Raw genomic sequence first — 22,323 nt, 5'->3', positions numbered from 1 at the left:
CCAGACTGAGGAGGCTGACCGTGGGCGACCCTTTCTTATTTCGAATGCCGATTTAAGATCGGGCCTACGATTTATTCGGATGAACTGGACCCAGTTTTGACACAATGAGCAGGTCACTAGCCTTGCACCAGTTGAATCGAAATCGGTAAAAGTATAGATTTTGGCTTAGAGGTCCCAAAGTCCCATCCATCAGTATCATATCCATCTAATTCTCTTGTTTTCTAGTTCAAGGAAGTGGCCATATCTCTAGCGCATTTAAGCTTCGCTCAGTTAACTTACGATCGGCTGAACATAGGGAGTATTGACCTCAGATGTTTCTTCACTGGGTGTAATTTTTGTTGACCTTTTCTGGTTTGTTTTTTAGAGTGGTCCGTGTCTAGGAAATACGTTTGCCATCACTCCCTTAAAAACAGGGCAGGGCTGCTCGTCAACAGCATCATCATCATCCACATTCGCCGTCTGCATATTTAATGGGTGACAAACAATGCAACAATTTTGTGCCAGTGACAGCTTCATTAACAGCCATGAGATAGCCGAAAGCAAGCGGCAAGCGCCAATCGCAGAGCGGCAACGCCAACATTTGCCACAACTCGCAACTGCAGCATCTTCGCTTCCTACTTGCATAAATCACCACCTGTCCGTCTTATTTTAGTCTTGTGTCTGGCGGATTTCGAAGCCGCATCTCGGCACACTGCCACAAAAATCATAATTTTGTGGCCACTCCGAGTGGCGTCGCACCGTAATTGTTTGTTATTGCTGGCTGTTTGGCTGTTTGGGTGTTTGGCTTATGGCCGCGATTACGTGAGCATCGAGCAAAGCATCGAGGGGAGAGTCCGTCCAAGGATCGATTCGGTGGCTTTGGGCTCAACTGGCTCTGGCTGTGGCTTATTGACAAAGTCACATATTGCACATTTGATTCGATCGGTTTCGCTTTTGGCCCGCGATGGCCTGGCCTGGTCTGGCTTAAAACGGAAAGCTGGAGATGCTGCACTTGCTGTTATGTGATCATCTTTTGGCCTTAGTGGCAGGGGAAACACAGGGCATGGGTTCTTTATTTCTCCATTAATGCCATAAACGGACTATAACCTTATCATACACTGACTGAGTCGTAAATAGTTTCCTCTTTCAAATAAAACACACTCCATCTTCGCTGAAATAAATATTCGTACTTGTAGGTACATATATTAATATTAGTATGTAAAAAAAAATCGTTGGGCTAGACCCGCACTAGCTTTTTGTCTTTGTGTTTTCCGGTTGTCCCAGCGATTTCTTCACGCTTCTCGTCCGGTCTACTTGGAAATCTCGCTTATAGAGTCTCAAATGCGTTGGAGCTGGATAAGCGAGCGTTTGGCGTTGGATGGGTGTGAATCCTTGCTGCGGACTGCGCTCCCTGATTAGGCGCAACACCTCCCAGCTGGGAATATAGGAGTCTAGCAGGGATTTCGAGGAACGCCCGGCAAATAAATCGGGCGTGGGATCCGGCTGCGATGGCCGGAACGGTCTGACCCTGTCCAAGCCGGGTCTGCGGGTCGTAATGCTCACAAAACTCGGAGGATATGGGAGTGGAATCCGAGGTCCATTGGCGTAATGTCGCTGTGGAGGCGGTGCGGGGGCGTAGGCGAATTGCTTGGACTGCTGGACGACCAGGGGCTGGACCAGCTTGTTGTTGGTGGGTCTGTTGCCCTGGGTGAATCCATAGATGAAAGGCGGCCTATTGTGTGGTGGCGGCAAGGGGCGTGGTACCGGAAGGGGCGGCAATTCATTATTGGACACATACTGAATGCCGTTATGGCCCAAATCCAAGTCGTAGGGTTTTATGGGTCTGGTTAATCGAAAAGAAGAGGAGGCTACCGTTGTTGCTGCCGATGGCGTGGGAGTGGGTGTGGCAGCCGTGGGATCACTGTGTGGCAGGATTTATTGCAAAGAAAAAAGAAAATAAAAAGAAGCTGATTAACTAATGGCTTAATTCCCCTAAATTGCAGCTATCGCGGTCTCCATTTGTCGGAAGCTGATGAGATTGTAAGTGAAACGCTGCCATTTCAACGCTTTCAGCCACTAACTTACTAACTTAACCATCCTAAATTGGCTAGTTGGACCTAAAATCACAGCTCCTTTCCATCGCTCATGCGATTAGCATTTCTATTTCCAATTCCGATCCCCAAGCGGCAATTTATACGTCAATCCACTGCCCAACTAGCCCTCAATCAGTTGGTCTTTAAATGTCTGTTTCAGAGGGTTAAGTGAACTTTGATTATTGATTAAAAGCCTAAGCTTAGAGCTTCTTATATCACTGTGTAAGTCGTAAGCTAACTTCAGAGGATCATTCTTTATTTTTAAAAGTCTAACTATTACTATGGACTGGTCTACAGTCCTGTCTTCTCTAACTCCAGATATAGTTTTATCCCACATATAAATAAAATCAAAAATGAAATGATGAAATCTATCCTATATCCATATGTATGATAACATGGCATATACTATTACACAGCTTAAGTAATATGTTAAAAGTGGACAGCTGTTATAGGTATGTCATAGATATTGTCCCTTAGGTTAGTTGGTTTGAAGTTCAATCTTCAAGATACAGAAGCATACAGAAAGACTTAACCGAAACTCTCAAAAGTTTTGACCTTTATCTTCTGGTGCCAAAGCACAGATTTTGGCTTTAAGCGTATGTCTTATTTGGTATCAGCTTATTTGGGGTCATAGCTAAAGCTTGAGCTTTCCATAGCTGGTTTTAAGCCCAGGGAAATGTAAACTTGCCCATAAAGCTAAAAGTCCAAACTTAAGCTGGCTTAAACAAGCTTTCTCCTAGCCAATACTCACACGAAAAGCACACCGCCCGGCAGGCGGGCGGGGAAGGCGTAGCCCGCACTGAGTTGCTGATGCTGCCGCTGCAATTGCCGCAGCTCCTCCAAACGTTGCAGCCGCTCAAGCTCCAGCTCCCGTTGTGCGGCATGCTGTATGTAACTGGGCGGCAGACTGGCGGCTACTTCCGGTCTCCATTCGTAGCGGTTGGGTAGGAGAGGCGCCTGATTGACGTCCAAAAGCTGATGCAGTGGCTGTTCCTGTTCCCGTTCCAAGTCCTCCAATCGAAGTGGCAGAGGCGAAGTGTCGTCATCGTAGCCAGAAGGCGGTGATAAGACAGCTTGAACACCAGTCATCAAGACGAGGGGCAGTAGGAGAAGGTGATGCAACACCTTCAGGTAGTTAAACGTAATATAATGCTTTAGTATTTACTAAATGAACACTATAAATGTACAAAAGATGTAGTCTAAGGCTGACCCTGAAGAGGTAAACACAGCATCAGGTGTATTCGCAACATCGATCTTTGAATGAATTGTCTTTTTTAGAGTTTGCACTGCTGGTGTTGGTTGGTGAAAGGAGGTTTAGTTTTGGCGCCTTTCGCTGAGCAGCGAACTGTCCACGCCCATCAGCGCCTATTGATGCGTTTAATTGAGTTTGACCACTTTTAATTTAGCTCAAAATTGCAAAAGGGCGGTCAGGGGACTTCCCCAGTTTATGTTTCAGGTGGAAAGATCGAAAGATTGTGGTTAGAGACAAGTGTGGTGTGAAATTTGCCCAGACCAAGCCCCAAAATGCTGCGGGACACCCCCACCACCCATCTTGAATCTACTTTTCGAGTTTGCACCTGCTGGCGAAGGCCACATCACTGATAAGTCACTTGCAGAGCGGCCTTTCTAAAACATAAGTCTTCCATCCTAAACTGCAAGCTCCGAATCCGAATTCGAATCTTCGAAAGCTCTGACCAAACCGCTTACGACCATTTGTCACGCGATGAAGAAGCATTCCAGTTGATGTTGAAATAGTTGAAGCAGCCGCAAAATTCTGCAAAACGAGTTGCACTCACTAAGTCGCATGCGTGCCCCAGTTCAGGGGCTTTTCGAGTCTATTTTGGCCTTTGCTGGCCCTGGCATCGGCTAATTATCCAGGTGATAACCAGGTCAGATGACATAAGACGTACGATGCAAATGCAGCTTGATTGATGGCTTAAAGAAGCTAATTGAGTGCGCATCGTTAAGACGCGTAATTTGTACCTCTCCCCTTGCCTATCAAGCCTTGGCTAAAATCGACCACACAGAGTGTGAGCATCAGTGTAAAAAGGCAACAGACTTAGCAGGGCCAGTGAGTGAAGTTCGAATAGATCGGTTGACTGCAGTTGACATCAATCAAGGTTCTGGGGCAATGTCAGATTTAAAAAAGGTGAAAATCTGTTTTCGTTTGTTGCAAATCCAGAGGTCAGTGCTCTTTGAATATTAGTTTCCCAATGAAAGGGAACTGGACACACCTATGTTTCTCTTGATTTCTATATCTCTTTATCACTTACTCAACTTTCCCCCTTTTGTTGGTCAAAATAATACGCCTGGTGACATATCGGGTCATTAATCAACCCGCGGACCATGAAATTGTTTCATTTGGGCGCATTAGAGATTACTACTTTTGAAAACAACTCGCCACATTCCCTCTCTTTTTTCGCCACCTAAATACCTTTCAGCTTATGAAATGCCGAAGTCACTGTTAATCTCTTTTCTTTGTTTTTCTGTTATTTTAAATTAATTTGTAAAATGTTTTGATTAACTAATTCAGAAGGATAGATAAGGTTTTTAAGCAATAGGAAGGGAATACCTTAACCCCAATCAAACAAAGAACTTTGAAGGATTTCTAGAACGTTCTTAATTATATTTAATCCCTATCTTTGGTATTCAGTCAAACATATTTACGTACTTTAGATGTACTTTTTCTATTTACCCAGTAACTAGTATGCCATTATTTAAGGTGTAATTCCTGCCTGGTCGTTTACATACGCACCATGATTACAATATTCCACTTATGGTCAACTCCACTATGAGTTATGGTAATAGCTTCCGCAAAACACTGATGATGATGAGGCTGCTTGACCCCTCTGATTCGGCCAAAACACGACGATCACTCCTTGGAGCGAGCAAACTCGGACAACATTCACCAGATTGCACGGATTACACTTTTTGGTACACCAAAAAAATAAAGTGAGCACAAAACTTGATCCAAGTCCAACGGCCAAAAATGAAAATGAAGCTGAAAAATGGGGACTAAAACCAAAAGCCGAAAACCGAAAACCAAAAACTAATACCGAACCGAGCGAGTGTCGAGCGCTGAGGCGACTGCAATGGCGCGAAGTTTTGACTCGACGTTTTATAGTTACGCTGCCTAATTCTCTCAGGTCTCAAATCTCGAAGCGGTGGTCTCGAATCTCGCATCTCGAATCTAAAACCCCCAATATCGGAACCAAGTGCACGGCATTCATTGGATATCTAGAGATGCAGATGAGCGAAGGATGGATGGGTGGAACGCAAAGGCGGATTGGATCCGTTTAGAGCTGCGGCAATTAATTGAAAATGAAAGTAAATAGCTTCAAGCTTCAAGCTTCAAGCTCGGCGCTCGGCAACTCAAATTGAAATCATTTCAAACTCAATCAGCAACAACAAAGCGAGCACCGCCCAGCAACAACAAAGGCTAATTTACGCGCTCTAAAGTGTTATAACAACGTCGGACAAGTGAAGCGCACACCCCTTCGAAACTATGTAAGTCATCGTCGTCCGTCTGCATGACTATTAATCGAGGTTCAAAGTCTGGGCATCGATAACCGCTCATTTCCGCAGCCAAAACTCTGCGGCAAATGGCCATCTGACCCATCATCCAAATCCCATTACAAGGGATTCACCGCCACGGGGCGTCCTCCGCATCGCCGTGGATATATCATCGTCAGTGCAACGACGACATGTGTAATGGTTGGTGATTGAAAGTGAATTGTGGTACTCAGTGCGCCATGGAATGCCCCTCGCAATGCGTTCAATACCCTAACGGAAAGGGGTTAATAGAAAGTAGTAGACGGTTCCTGCAAGTTTTTCTACATCTCAAGTTGGTCCAAAACATTGCCTCTGATTTATTGTTTTTTCTTAAACAACTTAATGAGAGCTGAATGTTGATCTTCAGTCTAGAAATTCTTTCTCCTTAACAACTTTCTTCATTAGTTTCAGTGGTAATGAGAAAAGAAAACTACCAATTCGATGATGTAATTGACCAAATATAGAGTGTACGCCAAGGCATTTATCTGCCGCGATAAGATCAAAGGCCTTTGGGCATTTGCCCCACTTAATGCGGCAAGTGAAAGATGCTTTGGGCTCTGCCCCTTTACTTACCCCATCCAAAGACTGAATTGAGGCAATGAAAACTCTATTCCGATTCGAGACAGTTAATGCCAAATGAATTTGTCAAGTTGTGACAATTAGGAGTGGACAGATGAAATGGCTGGCGCAACCTCAAGGTTTGCGTGGCACACACACTACCCGTCTCTGTTCCGGTGGGGCGTGAAATGTGTTTTGGTCACTTTCACGCTAAATACGAACTAGCAAAAACAATGGCCTGCATTCTGTCCAAGACGACCTTCAGTTTTGCTTTCGGTTACGGGTTCCAGCTGTAAAGTGGAGGAGCACTCCTCCATCATAGTTGTGTTTTCGTTGGCCCTCTGTTCCTCATTACCGCGCTGTGCAAATAAACAGTCGGGGCACTGTAACGCCTTGGTTCCATTTGGGCTTACTTGGTGGGGCTCTCGCGGTTGGGTCACCTACGGCTGGTGTGAAAACGAAAGCGGGATGTTCGCCGAAGAACGACATCAGTGACTCAGCTGAATTGGAGTTATGTAAATCGAATGGAAAGCAAAGTGGGTCTAAGGTTTTTCTATCTAACAGCAAACCTTCGCTTAATGTGTAGCAAAGTCGCGTTGCTTGGGATACAAAAAGATATAATACTTAAAGACAATTACTTTTGGCAACATTGTTGTTTACTTCGCAGCCCAACTTGTTCAATTGGTAATTAAATTATAGGGAAGACTCCCAGAACTGAACACCTTAAAATATGAATTTGGATTGAGATTGATAAAGATATTCATTATTTACTTTAAAACATTTTTACAAAATAAACAATTTAAGAAGGCAAACACAGACTTACGGTTATCAACAAAAAATTACAATTTTATAGGCTAGAACGTTGCGAGACTTTGGCGGTTGCTTCTATTCTAAGGTCTGGCCCTAAGGTAGACATGTGGGCCGTTGGCGGAGGCATCATGACCTCCACTCAAACCCATCGAGGAGGCCGGCAAATACTCGTTGAGGTTTAGCGAAAAAGAGGGCGGAAAGTGTTTGTCCTTGGCCTCACGATTTATCCGGTAGCTGTTGCGGAAGGCGGCAGCTGGATTGATGGACCCAGCGGCATAGCCCTGGAGAGCTGCAAAATTAGGCGGCAGAGCACTCAAAACAGGGCCTGTCCGTCCGCCAAAGTCCGGTTGTCCGCCGGCGGAGATCGACGGAGATCCTGCGGCCGCAGCGGCCGAAAGGTACGGCGAGATGGGCACTATAATTGGCCGGGTGGGGATTAACTGAAGATACTGGACCGTGTTCCCTGATCCATCCTGGATTGTCTGGGCCGGGAGGTACTGCATGAGCATAGGAGTCGACGGTAGACCGGCCACACTTGGAGTTCCAGCAGTTTGCATGGGCGTGAAGTTAGTCTCCATTTCGGGCATCTTGTAGGAGGGCTTAAATGCAGGATCCGTGGGCGAAAGAACCTGGGTTTGAACCTGGTTCTGAACTTGGTTTTGGGCCACGTTGTAGCCGCTGGCATAGGCACTCAGAGAGTTGAGATGCGCCTCCTGTTGCTGCTGCTGCTGCTGCTGTGCCTGTTGCACGCTATTCGGTGATTTGCTATTACTCGCTATCTCCGGACTCGAAACCGGAGATCCCTCCAGGAAGGGCACCACGAGGATCTGCAGCAGGAACAGCTGGCAGTGTAAGTAACTGTGTCTGCGACACAACATCTGTTGAAAGTTTTAATTACAAGAAATATAATTATAAGAAATAGGAACATCACGAAGTTTCCTAATATCGAATTTGATATAATTTATTTCACTTTGCCAATCCAATGATTTCTGCATTTCATAAACACAAAACAAAAAGAATATATGTTTCACCTTGTATAATTTTCGCTTTTGATTTCAACTTAAAGTTTAGTTGGGAGCGTGGAAAACTCTTGCACTTTTCCTGGCAAGCGACGCGCTTTGATTAACACGGCTGCGTCGCTGGCTTGGCTTTTATATCTCTGTTCGGCCAATTTCCCGCTATTGGCAACTAGCTGGGGCTGCAGTTTTAGCCACTGCAAAACACGCCAGCATCGAAAAACCACATCAACAGCATTTGGCTGGCACTTCATTGGAAGCATTTCAGCGGCATTGTTGCGTGTGTCAGGCTCCAAAATGTTGCATGTTGCTGCTGGCTAGTCGCTACTTGCTAGTTGCTAGTTGCCGCCGTGCCCATCGCTTTTGGCCACGCTTCAAGTTCAAGTTTACAGCCGTCACATCATATATTTGGTTTCGTTATCGTTTTCGTTTTCGATCGACTTGGCTCGCCTTATGTTGATCCGCTGGGTTCCGTTTTCCGAATCGGTTGTTTGGGGGCGTGTCGCATTTGGATCTCGGATCGGAGGCAGCGTTCCATCCTCTTCCGCATTACGCCGCAATGGCTTAACTGGTTTTCACATCTTTTCGAAGAGGGAAGTCGGCGTTTTTCCAGTCGCCAGCCGAAAGTAGTCGGTGGCTGTTGGCTTGCAGTTGGTTTTACTGGATCAGATAAAGGATTATATCCACCTTGCGAGTTTAGGAAAACAAAACAAAATGTTTGCTATTCTTTGTTGTAGCACTAAAAATTTAATTTGTATTTAATCCTAGTCTCGTATGATATTAATATATTGATATTTTGTTCCAGGAGAAGGACAGTCCAGTTAAGAGATGAAGTTCTGGGCGATTGTGGAGGAGCAGGAGTGTATAGTATTAGTATAGAACCAGTCGTCCCTTGAATATGTTATTGATATATTTTTCTTCTATTTCCGTTCAGGAGACGAAGCTCTGGGCGCTTTCCTGCGCTTGTGCCGGCATTGGAGTGCCCGGCCCAAAGAGCATCGAGTTGCAGTGGCGATGAAAGGAGCGCCGCCAGTCCAGCAGGCGACAATGAAGCTTCGTCGGCAACGCGGTGGCCCAGAGTGTGAGCCAGAGGAGGCATGCCCCGATCAGGCCAGTGGTCAGGCCCACAGTCCAGTACTCGTAGGCCAGGAAAGTTTGCTCCTCGACGGCCAATGCCTGGAGGACGCCCACAGTGGCACACTGGCAGAGGGACTCAATTCGATGCCATAATTTGGTCAGAGTTACATCGAGCACCAAACAGCAGATGCCCGTTTCCAGGAAGAGCGCTGCCCAGGACGGCTGGATGGCCCGATTATTAATATTCCTACCTCTAAACCGCTGATCGGCGGGCACAGTGCTGGGAAAGATCCTTACCGCCTGGAGCAAGGCAACAATGCAGGCCGAGAAGAGCCAGGCGCCCAAGGCAGGAGCAGCAGATTCGGGTGATCCGCGGAAGTAGTAGTAATACGAAATGCCCAGCACCGAGTGGAGCACTACCGCCATGCTCAAAGCCGTAAGACGAGCCATCAGAAGAGTTTCTTGGCCTGAATCTTTAAGAACCGCCAGGAAAGCCTTTTGAGCTCTGAACTGAAATTTTCCACTGAAGTTAATGCTACTTCAAGTCTAATACTGTTGATGTTTTTTCCAGGGAGCTATGGAATATGGAACAATATATTTGGAACACTGGAGTCAGATGGAATTTCCCCCCTGTGGAGTTGAGTCATGGACACCACGGCAATGGCAATTATCGGCACAAGTCAAACAGGATTGGATTTCAAGGTCTTGTTTTCCTCATTTCCAGCGGGCTCATTACGTGAGGCTAGTGGAAATGGTAAGTGCACTCAATAGTAGTCAGCTTACTTTCATTTTTCTTTGGCGAGAGCTTTGCTACTATGTATAAGCTTTGGCTCTTTAGAGATTAAACTTGATCATAGACAAGCTTGCACTGCAGCTTTTAAGTTACCATTCACCATTTGCACTTTCAAAGCCAAAAAGACTGTTAGTATATAAAATATCTTGCTCATCAGGAAACTATTTTACCTGCATTTAATTGAAGACACAGAAGCTTTTAACCAACCGCTTAAGTAGCAACTCAATCTTTGCAGTTTCCTTAGGATACCGCACCTCGAATAGACAATACTGAGCTGCAACTGCAAATGATCCCATAATCCTCGGATGCACTGGCTCCTCTCTGCTTTCTGTTCTCTGTTTTCTGCCGACATGACATCCCATTCCTGGGGTTTCTGCTCCGCTTGCTCTGTCAGCAAGTCATAAATTTTCGGCTCCGGCTGAACTTGATATATCAAAATGTTGGTCAAATTAAATTTCTTGCGCCTCGCCTTCTCCCGGCTTTTCCCGATTTTTCTCGAGTTTTCACTTGGAGCAGCTGCCAAGTAATTCGTCAAGCTGCTTTGTCCTCCTCCAGCGGCTGTGTTCCTTATCTCATCATCTGGATGAGCATTGTTGCTCCAACTCCTTTTTGCTGTTCAACTGTCTGTCTCCGCCACCTACTACCCCCAACTACCCCCAGTACGCCCGGTTTCCACCCCCTTTTGGCTGGCTTTCATGTCAACTGCATTTTTCTTTTGCTGTGTTGTATGCAGTGCGCTTTTTCACTGCTTTAAACCACTTAATGGGTTTTTTTATGCAGACCTGGCTTAGATGGAAAAGCGCATGGAGGAAGGTTGGAAAATGGAGAAATGGAGGGCAATAGGGAGGGTGGTGTCTAGGGGCTATTCATGCTGCAGCTTTCTTGTAGCTTCATTCACAAAGACTTGCAATTCATCAAATCTCGTTAGTCTCGGCTTTTATAGAAAATCTGCAGCTGCTTTTGCTTCTGCTGCTGCTGTTGCTTTTCTTTTCGAGCTTTCGGAGGCTGCTCCTCGCATTTAGCTGCCTCGCCCACGGACACTGAGTGGGCGCGGCAACAGCACCGATTCGGATCCGCATCCCTATTTCCATTTCCAAACGCACACGGCTCCGGGTCCGGCTGCTCTTCTGCTATTATTGACAGGCAAAGTCTTTAAGGCAACTTTCCCTCCGCTCTTATGCGCTTAACTTTAAGGGCTTTCCCCACCTGAGCGGGGCACCCTCCTCCATCCTTTCCGTGCCGTGCCTTTTCTTTGAGCTAATGAAAACTATGTGTCTCCTGAAATGGAGTGGAATCCTTTCAGCTGCACTGGCCCTCCCAGTAAGCTTTTCACCCAAACGAAACTGAACCAAGGGGCTTTAATAAACGAACTGACCAATGCATTTTTAATGCCACTACCTCCCCACACACACACCCACATTCGCAGAGAGGTGGACGTGTGTTCTACATTTTCGGATGTCCCTTAAATGCCGCAAGCTCTGGGAAACAGCTGCAAGTGGCCATCGTCCTGCTCTCTTTTACAAAGGCAAGGGGCTTAAAAAGTCGATGGCCTGAAATAGCTAAATAACTAATAACTAATATTCCTACACTGTTGGTAGAACCTATTTTAGAAACTCCGTAGTCGCAAGACGAAAACTCTTGACCAACACTTTTTGGCCAACTGGACTACGTCGTTGTCAGTCAGTGTTGGACAGGTCTTATTATCGATGCCGAGAGCATTTGTTGGCAGAGCATTTGTGGAGCTCTTTGGCTAAGTGCGAGGAGGCCAGCATTTCGCACATTGAAGCAGCTGCTCCTGGGCTTTCCCCCTCCGGAGTCGCCCTTCAGCCAGCTGGCTCCTTCATTTTCTGCCTTTTGGCAAAGTGCCCCATATCACGCACAGGCAAACATTGCAGGGATCCCAAATGCATTCAATTAACAATTTCCCCGGCTCCAGCCTGCTGGCAGCTGGAACTTCTAAACTGGGAGCAGGAGGTAGTGGTGGCTTTTAATCAAAAACTTCCATTTGCCAAGCGGCCAGGCCACGCAACTTTTTGGACCAAGTTTTGGGCGGAGCCAGAAGTGGAAAAGCTTCTTCAAATTGTGACGTCGGCAAAAGCCAAATCGTGCCGACTTGCAGCACACAGAAGGTCTTACTCGATCGCCAACAAGGGATTCCGTTTTGGTATCCAGAACGTCAAAATACCCTTTCAACTGGAGTATAAACGTTGTAAACCTTTGCAATTTCAGTGTTATTTTAGAGAGTATTTTCCTTCAGAAGTACCTTTAACTATTGTTCTAGCCAAACTCGTACTTATCGGATTATACCTATAGCCAAAAGATTGACTGTTTTGTGAAGCTAAGGACGGACCTAAGCAAACTTTCCTCATCATTGGTTTGACGATTTCAATTTTTAAGAAATTTCGCATTTTCGATAAGGGGTAACATAATCAAAATTTACGAAAAATGGCAAAAATTAGACATTTTAAGGTGGGGATGCAGTTTTGATGTAAATCAAAATACGATCTCAATGAGGTATTGCATTCCAAATTTGGAGGAATATTGGCTTAGTTATGGGCATAATAATACCAATGCTGGGGGAAATCGGCATAAAACAAATTTCGCATCTTAGTTTAGTCGTAACACCACCGTTTTTCCGAAACATGGCAAAAATTTGACTTTTTAAACCTTGAATGCAGATCTGCTAGGAATTAAAATACGATCCCAATGAGATATTACATTCCAAATTCGGACCATAAATGGTGTCTCAGTTATGGACACAATATTGTCATCTTTGGGAAAATGAGGAGAAATGCAATTTTTCATTATAGATAAGCAGTATCAGTACCAGCATGCAATTTTGCTAAAAATTACCAAAAATCTAGATTTTTAGTTGTGAATGCCGTTTTTATGGAAATTTAATAACGATTACAACGAGGTATGGCATTCCACAATTGGACAATTTTTGGCTTCGTTATGATCAAAATACTGAGGTTCCTGGGCAGAAAATCAGGATGGACGAAATAAAGATAAAATAAACACGCAGTTTACGTAATATAATTTCCATAGCGCATCTGTTATTTAACTCTAAATTAAGAGGAGAAAAAATATCCATTAAATTTAGAGGAAACAATTCCGACAATGTCACTCACAAAAAGCCAGAACTCGGAGAAAATGTAAAGCGTTGCAGAGAAAAGAGCGAAACCAAAGTCAAACACCGGCAGGCCAAAGGGAGCCCCACCCTCCGACCGTCCTGCCCCATTTTCTCCTCTGTTTACCTCTCCCATTTGAAAGGACTTCAACAGGACGAGGGGGAGGATGCCATTTAGCAAAAGTAATTAAGCGTCAATGCGTTTTATTTGTGTTACTTTTCTGGGCAATTACGGCGGAAAGTTTGCACTTCTGCCGTAGTGCAGCGTAAAATGTTCTTTGTTAATTGTAGACCCAATAGACTTCTGGAAAAGTTTCCACCGCCCGAGAATCGATCGCGGAATGGTGCGTGATACGGCAACAGGTGAAACAGGCTGAGTGTCCTGAACTCCTTTCCTCCGACTGCCATCAGCATTTCAATCTCCGTCATCATTATGTCTGTCATCACAAGCAATTTACCACCTAATGGGAATCCCTCTGGCTGGTCATTGTAATGAGCAAAAAAGTTTCTCATCAAAAAGTTGTTTCACAATTCTATTATCCTGCCGTTGCCGAGAAAGTTGTTGTCCGTAGATATTCTCGATCCCCTTCCGGGGTGAGAATGTCAATAAAGCAAACTTCGCACACTGAAGAAAATCTTTCGAAAGAGTTTGTCCTCTGACCAAAAGCATTTAAGCAGAATCCGTTTAAATGAGCTATATGTGATATCTCATTGGTTCATGAGGCAGTTTATTATCTATAGTGAGTCCAAGTATGGTTTCAGATAGCGATTCTTTCAACCAAATAAGTAAACTTGAGCATAAGCTAGTAAACATTGTTCCCATTGAACCCTACATATCGAGCATAGCTGGGTTTAACAGCCTATCACAAAAATCCAGAAAGGAACCCCGATTCAATTATACTCATTACGCGATCGGATTGGGGCAACTAAATTCGGTTAATTGATGAAGCCATAGTCGCAGGTGAAGATAACTAGGCATGAAGGCGGTTATCGTCGCAGCCACTCTCATTTTGATTAGATTGCGTTGCCGGGTGCCGGCAACCTGTCCTCAGTGCTCAGTACGCAGTCGAGCATAATGTCCACAAGAGGTCGTTTCGTTCGGTTTATAATTCTACTTACGGCGGCCCTCTTCGCGATCCTTCTCCTCTTGAGTGCTCTGCAGCAAACGGATGAGCTGAGACCCAGTACTTTGGGTCGTAATGGAGGAGAAACAGGTGTAGGAAAGGTAACTCCACCGCCGACTCACCACCTGGAGGAGCCCATGAAAGAGGAGCTGGTGCGACAATTGGAGCAGGAACTGCCCGAGGTAGACTACGGCTTCTGGTACCATTGGGCAAAGCCCATGAGCTACAAGATAAACAGGACATGTGCCCCATATCCTGATCCTCTGGACCTGCAGTTGCACAACATCTACTGGCAGACCTTTGTGAACTCAAACGTGACCTTCCGCCTGTATGCCGCATATTATGACAGAAGAAAGGCGGTCAAACTGCCCACGGTAAGGGTTTTGGCCACTGCCAATCAGATCGGATACGAGTTTCCACCAACCCACTGCCAATTGTGGTTCGAGGACTATCGAGAGCCCATTGTGGTGCCTGTAGCGGAGTTCCTGAGCGTGTGGCTCAAAGAGTGGGGCAGAAAACCGAAACTAAACTATCCGCACTTGCTCAGTTGTCCGGTTCCTAGTGAATTGCCGCCGAATTTGTCCCAGGCCTTGCCCAGAACAGTGTCATTAGTCTCAAGCCGTTGCGAGAAAGCCAGCAACTCCCTGAGGGTCAACGTGAACCAAAAGCAGCCAGCGGTAGCTCTGCCATCTCAGAATACCAACTTCACCAACGGCCAAAATGTGTCTGAGGCACCATTAAGCTTTGGGGTTTGCCTCAAGGGCTTCGACTTTCCCTATATGGATCTATCGGATCGCCTGATCGAGTGGTTTGAGCTGCAGCGAATTCTTGGTGCCTCACAGATCTATGCCTATATGTACGATGTGCATCCGGCAGTTCAGAGGGTCTTGGACTATTATCAGCGCACTGGATATTTGGAGCTGAGACCTTTGACCTTGGCCAATGGGATGCCCAGGCTGAGGCACTACCAGCACATGCTGCTGCAGGAGAGGAAGCTGGAGAAGAGATTAAATGAGCTCATACCCTACAACGATTGCTTCTACAGGAATCTGTATCGTCACGATTACCTGGTGAATGTTGATGTCGATGAGGTGATAATGCCCAAGGGTCAGAATCGCAATTGGCATCAGTTGGTGCAGAAGACCCATGATTTGGAGACTGAAAAGGGTGGCACATGTGCTGGTCGCTTTCCCGCCCTGTGCTTCATAAACTCATACTTCACCAAAGTGGTTCCCGAGGTGAGCAACCACGAGGAGCAGGCCATCGCCGGGGAGTTGTTTTTGCTGCTGCACACGCAGAGGCTAACCAACTACTCTTCGCCAGGAAAAGCCACAAAGTGCTTCCACAATGCCCGTCTCTCCTTGACGTTGCACAACCACTTTACCCTCAAGTGGCTGCCCGGCGCCTGTAATCCCCGCACCATAGATACGTCGGTGGCTCAAATGCAGCACTACCGCGAACCCGATGTCAAATATAACCTCACCGATTTGACGGAGGATCGCAGTGCCTGGAAGTTTGCCAGCGAACTGCGTGCCGCTGTGGAATATGTGTGGCTCCATCTGGACGACATGCTGGCCCAAGTCAGCGATCTCGAGGAGCAGCAGCAGCTGGAGGAGTCACTCGACCAGGAAGGCGACGAGCTCGAGCGGGAGCAACAGCCTCTCCAGCCAATTGTTCCGGCTCCTCCGCAACCCGTATCCTAAGAAGAGGCTCAGTAAAGGTTTTAGTTTATAGTCTTGGTGCTTGAAGGTTTCTTGACGGTCAACTGCTCATCCGGTTCCTAGAATTGTGTCTATCTGATTCATTTTCCATTTCGGTTGGCCTTCATTAGGATTTCCTTGACAGAGTTTTAATTACTTTCGTAATCTTATGTTGCCCAGCTAGTTAGCAGGGGGGGACCCGATAAAGTAGCACCTCAGAATCGAAACCGCGATTGTACAATTAATATATGATTTTTTTTTGTATTTATTAAAATGAAGAATATACTCAGTATATTGAAAGGCGGTATTATAACTTTTGGAGCTGCAGGAAGCACGTCAATCTTACCGAAGAAGTTATAGTTAGTAGCTTCTCACCCAGTTCTGCCTATGCATTGATAAGCATGGAATTCGCAATGATTGATTGTTTCCCTACTGGGGGCCAAGTGGAAAGTACAACTAATCAAAATGTGTGAAGGGGAGAGGTAGGGCGAAGTTGTTTGTGTGTTTTTACAGTAGAAATCGACTCATTCGAATTCGTCATCGTCGGCTAGTTAAGTTGGAATTGGTCTAAAGAAACATCTGCGATCTGAGATTTGATTTAAGATTTAACGCATTACAAATATTCGGCGAATATTTTACCATTCCGATCAAGAATTCTATAGATTACAAAGCCAGTCGTATCTTTGTTTGGCACTTCTTCCGCTATATACTCAGGACGTTATAACCCATCGAATCGAAGCTTATCTGGAATTTGGGAATACCTGACGTACGAATTCGGCATATCCAGAGCGAAAGCAATTAAGGCACCGATGGCATTGCAGATACTACGAATATGATAGTGCCTCTTCCAAGTCATAGCCTGTGAAAAATATTCCACATATATATACAGTGGCCGTAGAATTGCCCAATTTCGCCAGGTAAACCCAGTCATTAATCATGATAAGCACGTTTGTTATGTTGCTGTTTTTACTATTGCTCTTCCAGCTTATCAGCTCGTATCAGAGCTGGATTTTCTCTTCTTTTCCGGTTTGAGTGGGGTTTCAGTACATTTTGAGTTCTGCATTTCTCACAAACCCACTGGACACTGGGCCAGATAGCATTTTACTTTGATTTCTTTTTTGGCGATTTGTTTTCCAAAATCGTGATCTTGATTTCGAAACCAAATTGTCTGTATTTAAACCACAAGATTGCCAAAAGTGGTTACCTCGTTGAGCTTGTAATTTGATTCATAATGAACTGGCATTCAAATCTCAAAAAGTATATTTTATAAAATTTTCAAAATTTATGATGTTACCCCTTATCAGAAATGCGAAACCCGATTTTACGTCCAAACTATCAGTAATATCTCCAAGAAATAGCCAAAAATGAGCTTGGTTTTCGATTCCTAACATAATTGCATTCAAATCTCGAAAAGTACAATTTTTGAATTTTTTTTTCAAAAATGGTGTCTGTCCTTATCAGAAATGCGGATCTTCATAAATCCCGAATTTACCCTTAAAATATTAGAAGTTTGCCTATAACAAAGCCAAAAAAAAAAACAATCATTTAATATTATGTCAGTTTTTAGCCTAGAACTCAACACAACGAGTCAATCTTTCCAGTGCGCAGCGCGTAGCTTTTAAAAAGTTAGCCCAAGAGTATGCCCCATTCCATGTGCTGAATGGAAAGCTCTCCTTAGTTCATATCTGCATACATTATAGAGGGGAACCTAATCTATCTCTAATATGAGCACTATTCATGATAGCCAATTTATATCTGATAAGGTAAAAATACACGAAAAGGTTCGTTCTTTCCATATCTTCCCAGATAGGAAAATATATATTAGGTGATATATGATCTACGAATTCTGATATGATTCTTGGGCCTTGACCAGTGGACATTCGATTCGGGTGTTGCGTTCATCGCAATCTCGTTTATTATAAGCAATTCCTTAGGAGACATTAAATTATATGGTACTGATACCCAGTACCCAGTCTACTCACAAAAAAAAAAAGTATTAATATACAGGCGTTCGTTATCGCAAAACCGAATTCAAAAGAGTTTTGCTTTTCAGGGACGCATCAAGAGAATTGTGGCGCCCAGCAGAGGGCCGGCCAAGGAGTAAGTGAGCCCAGGGGCTGTATTATTGGTAGAGGCGGCCAGCAGGACGGGCTTCTCGTTGGCACGGGCCTGTATCCAAGATTGGCAGTCGGTCTCGTTCTTCACAAAGCGGAAAACGGACTGAACAATGTTGGCGGGTGTGATCTCGGTACACTGTTCCAAATGGTGGATGACACAGGACTCGAAGCGCTGCAAATCCACGCAGTGGGTGGGCGAGAACAGGATCTCAGGGTTGCTCATCAGATCCGGAACTTGGCCATCCTTGGGGATATACTGATGGAAGGATTGGTTCAGGCAGTTGTTTATGGCCTCCTTGTTGGCCTCGAGGCATTCTGGTCCCTGTTCTGCGATGAAAAGCGCAATCTGATCGCCTCCACGCGAGCAGGCGAAACCCAGAAGAGCCGCTCCAATTCGTTGCACCGTCTCCTGGTGACGCTTCTCCTCAGCGGTTAAACAATGCTGGGCCTTTTCGTTGAAGTCCTTGACACACTGCTCCACCTGCGGGGCCTTTAGGCAGTACTTATGGAACACTGTGTCCAAGTCGCCATTCGGTCTCGCCACCTCCATTTCCTCCTGTAGAGCGGTCAGATTGGCCACACCACTGATGCAGGTTTTCATCTTGATCGCCGCCCGCTCGATCTCGTCATAAAAGGTCGCGTTGTCCGCTCCATTCACCTTTTTGCACTTTTCACGATACATCCGCTTAATGTCCTCTGAAAGAAGGGGGTTGAGAAAGACATGAAATATCTTCGTTATCGTTCTTGGTGACTAAGGTCTGAGTTATACACCTTTTTTGCTCGCTTTCGTACGTAATCAATTTTTTGGATTAAGTCACTCATTTGTTAGTCAGAACCTATCATATATTGTTCAATATTAGCTCTGATAGCAATGCTAAATAATAACCATAAATTTGCCACTTAAAAGGGACACTTTTAACAGCGGCAGCAGAACTAATAACCCGAGCTCACCATTTCATAAACTCTCTCTAAAAGGGTGTAAATATATCTAGGTAGCGGTTATGTCACTTCCAAAAACACTCACCCAGGCTCGTGTTGCGGTACTCGGGCGGTAAAAACTGGGCCGACAGTCCGCCCAGCTGGCTGGGATCCAGCTTTTGAGTGGAGGAAGCGGTGGCCGCCGGAGTGGCCCTAACCTCTAGGAGCAGGGCGCCTAGAGCGGCCAGAAGGCAGATGGCCAACATACCGTACTTGTTCATGGTGGCGTTGGATGGGGAAGTCGAGGTGGTCGCGGTGCAGTCCGATCCGTCTGTAGATTCGACTGTGGTTGAGTGGTGCCTGTGACTGAATGAAAGCGATTTCCCCCGGGCACGAAGCTTCAGGGCAACGCGAAGCCAAGCGGCGGTGACGCCACACAGTGGGTTGAAACTGATCGGGAAACAGCAAAAAACTTTTAAGATCGGGGTCACCTCATGTGTTGCTCAGCTAACCCAAACGTGATAACAGCAATCTTATCATGTATTTCGAGGTGATTACCAAAAATTATATATAATTCTTCGCGGCTTTATAGTTCGATCTTCTTATGCATAAAGTTGTATATTTATAGTCCTTAGGCTTATCTAAGTGTATAGTGTACCTATATGAGGCTGATCAGGTAACTTCTGTAAAGAAATTCCGCATCAGTCGTGAACTTCATGACATTTGTGAAGTTAACTTACTAGTTGCATATATTTAGTGGTCTTATGCCCACTGTGCGATTGCGTTTCGGCTTTGTTCAATCAAACGACAGTGACATCATTCACACTTCGGCCATTGTGGCCAAAGTACAAAGTTTTTCCCAGTTCTTACTCTTTTCCGGCAAGTACAAGCCGTAGATAAACGTCAATGATTAGTAAGCTAGGAGTTGGAAGATCCCTCCTCAGTACTCATTATCACTCCCTTAAAGGGAAGGAACCAGCATCAAAATCGTAGGCAAACCGCTGATTTATGGATTTGCTACAATTTTCGGCGTCGATACACGGCTGTTGATTATTTCTGTCCTCATAGGCATATCTTATCGATATTGGGCCAATATTTATGTACTCGTTATCGCAATTGCCAGCGGACCCGGTTTCCTTTAAATTTTAGCCGGTAAGCGTGCATTGTTTATCGAATTCTTCCGAAAGTTCCTAGTTTATTTGAACTTTAGATTAGATATTTACATAAGATACATTTTTAACTATAGCAATTTGTAACGGCATGGCTAAATCACCGCCTCCATAGGTTTTAATTTGTTTCGGTTTATTCGAAAAGAATTCACAGAACCATATATCCGACTGCCATTATCAGAGTATCAGCCAGTTGCAAAGCTAAACATGATTGCGTTTCCAGCTGAGTCGGCAATCTGCCACCGCACGGCAACAACAAACTGATTGAAAATTAAGAACAAAGAGTCGGTGGTCGGGGAACTTGGGATTACTTAGCAGCTCCCCGATCGATTGTTACGTGTCGGTTTCAGGTGACTCTTTGTTTACGTCTCTCTTTATTGTTTAGGCAATGGGTTTCCCAATAAATCCGCATTGAGTGCACTTTGCGATGTATCAAGTTTTATGTGGCAATCCACACTTTCGCTTGCCCAAGAATGAATGAATGTAGAGCAAGGCAGAGAACTAAATCTCTGTGCTGGAAGAGATTCTCCACATGATCTTGGACTCGGCCTGCGACTAGATTTGTTTTAATTACTCACTTGCTTCAATGTTGCTTGGGCAATCCGTCTTCGACTATCATAGAGCGCACATGAAACCGGTTCACATAACGATTTCTAGCGAGCAAAGTGGGCAAAGTTCAGCTAACCGGCAACGTAACATACCGATAAGCTCTTGGCGATGCAGATCATGACCGAAAAACTAGTACAACCGTGGATATATTTTTTGAGCTCAACTCGGACTTAGCGTGTTAATCTTATTAGGAACTATGTATCAGGAGAAGTTAGGGGTTCAAAATCACTACCTGTATGGATTTAGTCATCTTTATAGATAATAAAATGCGGAATTGATAAGACGCCTCAGTTAATGGTTAACTGAACATACCTTAAAGTATGCTAAGATTCCAAATGACAGAAGTACTGTATACTTTTAAGAACTCAAATGGAAAAACTGCCATCAAGTGGGCAGTGAATAAAAGCGAATGGATCTGTAGCTGCAGTACCCGCTTTGCCCAGCTGCCTAGACGTTGTCAAGGACTGGCTGGCTGTTTATCTTGCTGACTGCTTTATGAGCTTAGCCCGCGTGCTTTACTACCCAATTAAGCCAGGATATATATTTAGCAAACTAATGAATTATAAACATACACACACACAGCCTGTTCACAGACGAGGAATATCCTGTAAGCCCAAAAAAAAAAAAAGAGAAATGGTGAAGGAACAAAGCATCTGTCCTTCTGATGACCTGGCCTCTTAAGCAGCTTATATTCATACGATTTCCTCGAAAAGGGTTTTAATCCAAACTGTGTATCAGCGTAGAGCAGTTAATATAGACAATTTTCATCAGAAAATGTAACCTACAAATAATGAGAGGCGCATAGAAAGGCTTTGATTTGTTAGCTTTTCCACAAGGTTTTGCTGAGAGGTTCTGGAAAATCTATGCAGCATAAATTCACTAGCAACGCACAGCTTTCCCTGCTGCCAACGAGTTGAATATTTCAGATTCCATAGAGAACTAGTTAGCTATCCTCATCGTTAGCCGCTGCCACATTCTCGCCTCCTGTTCCGGAATCAAACACGTCAGGTCGTAGTCTGCTTACAGCGCTGTATCCTTTTAAATGAAATTAAGCTAATTTGGGAAACAGGCAGCAGGCAGCGCTTCGTCCTCGTCCTGACCATGGATATGCTGAAAGCGGCAACGGAACTCATTTTCGCCGTGGAGTTTAATTCAATGCAGGGGAGGCCAAGACACACACAGGCAGAGTCACGGGCACGGGCACGGGCACAGCCACTGGCACAAGCTCATGCATATGCATCTCCTCCTGCGTGCTAAATCAAAGTTGTCTGTGTTAGCCTTTGCAACACATGCTACACGTCTGTGATTCCCCCGACTTTTGGGTAGTGTGCCACCTGCCCGCCGTCCGTCCGTCCGTCCGTTTGGCCCGGTATTGTAATTTATTATCCTGCATGGCAAAAAGGATTTTCATCAATTAATCATGCTGATGATGCTGCTGCTGCAGCCAGACAACACTAACGCACTGATTCCACTGTCCGTTGGCAGTTGTCCGTGGTCTGTTGTCCGTTGTCCGCAGTCCGTTATCCAGTTCTAAGCGGCAATTCCTTTCCTTTAAACAAAAGCTTGAGGCCTGAGTTATGGATCACAAACTTGATAAATTAGTGCGAAATAAGTGGGTTAGGGTCAGGTTGGAAGTCTGCCGATCCTCACCTTTTGCCAATGCAAAAGGAAACCTCCT

General features: G+C 45.1%; 5 protein-coding genes across 6 annotated transcripts; 1 reads left to right on the top strand and 4 right to left on the bottom strand.

The window, feature by feature from the left end:
- Positions 1–1,157: 1,157 nt before the first annotated feature.
- Positions 1,158–5,155, bottom strand: LOC108118508. 2 transcript variants are annotated; one of them, XM_017231249.1, is made up of 4 exons: positions 5,129–5,155; positions 4,828–5,073; positions 2,824–3,197; positions 1,158–1,900 (listed from the first exon to the last, which is right to left on the bottom strand). In XM_017231249.1, the coding sequence occupies exons 2-4, from the start codon at positions 4,828–4,830 to the stop codon at positions 1,228–1,230; spliced, it is 1,050 nt and encodes a 349-aa protein (XP_017086738.1). In that variant the 5' UTR covers positions 4,831–5,073; positions 5,129–5,155; the 3' UTR covers positions 1,158–1,227. The 2 variants fall into 2 exon arrangements, with proteins under 2 accessions (XP_017086738.1, XP_017086737.1); XM_017231248.1 differs by having other exon boundaries at positions 4,828–5,149.
- A 1,917-nt stretch (positions 5,156–7,072) lies between these two features.
- LOC108118502 lies at positions 7,073–8,096 on the bottom strand. The gene is made up of 2 exons (XM_017231240.1): positions 8,024–8,096; positions 7,073–7,870 (listed from the first exon to the last, which is right to left on the bottom strand). Exon 2 carries the CDS (start codon positions 7,868–7,870, stop codon positions 7,073–7,075), a length of 798 nt encoding a protein of 265 aa, XP_017086729.1. The 5' UTR covers positions 8,024–8,096.
- An 822-nt stretch (positions 8,097–8,918) lies between these two features.
- Positions 8,919–9,644, bottom strand: LOC108118510. The gene has a single exon (XM_017231250.2). It carries the CDS (start codon positions 9,533–9,535, stop codon positions 8,939–8,941), a length of 597 nt encoding a protein of 198 aa, XP_017086739.1. The 5' UTR covers positions 9,536–9,644; the 3' UTR covers positions 8,919–8,938.
- Positions 9,645–14,083: 4,439 nt separating this feature from the next.
- LOC108118506 lies at positions 14,084–16,090 on the top strand. The gene has a single exon (XM_017231246.1). It carries the CDS (start codon positions 14,084–14,086, stop codon positions 15,833–15,835), a length of 1,752 nt encoding a protein of 583 aa, XP_017086735.1. The 3' UTR covers positions 15,836–16,090.
- A 1,626-nt stretch (positions 16,091–17,716) lies between these two features.
- On the bottom strand, positions 17,717–19,252 carry LOC108118548 (27 kDa hemolymph protein). The gene is made up of 2 exons (XM_017231302.2): positions 18,974–19,252; positions 17,717–18,645 (listed from the first exon to the last, which is right to left on the bottom strand). The coding sequence occupies exons 1-2, from the start codon at positions 19,146–19,148 to the stop codon at positions 17,882–17,884; spliced, it is 939 nt and encodes a 312-aa protein (XP_017086791.1). The 5' UTR covers positions 19,149–19,252; the 3' UTR covers positions 17,717–17,881.
- Between the last annotated feature and the right edge of the window lie 3,071 nt (positions 19,253–22,323).

This window comes from Drosophila eugracilis, unplaced genomic scaffold (assembly GCF_018153835.1).
Source record: "Drosophila eugracilis isolate 14026-0451.02 unplaced genomic scaffold, ASM1815383v1 contig_376, whole genome shotgun sequence".
NCBI lineage: Eukaryota > Metazoa > Arthropoda > Insecta > Diptera > Drosophilidae > Drosophila > Drosophila eugracilis.
Note: the sequence above shows the minus strand (reverse complement) of the source record. Positions and strands in the feature narration are given on the sequence as shown.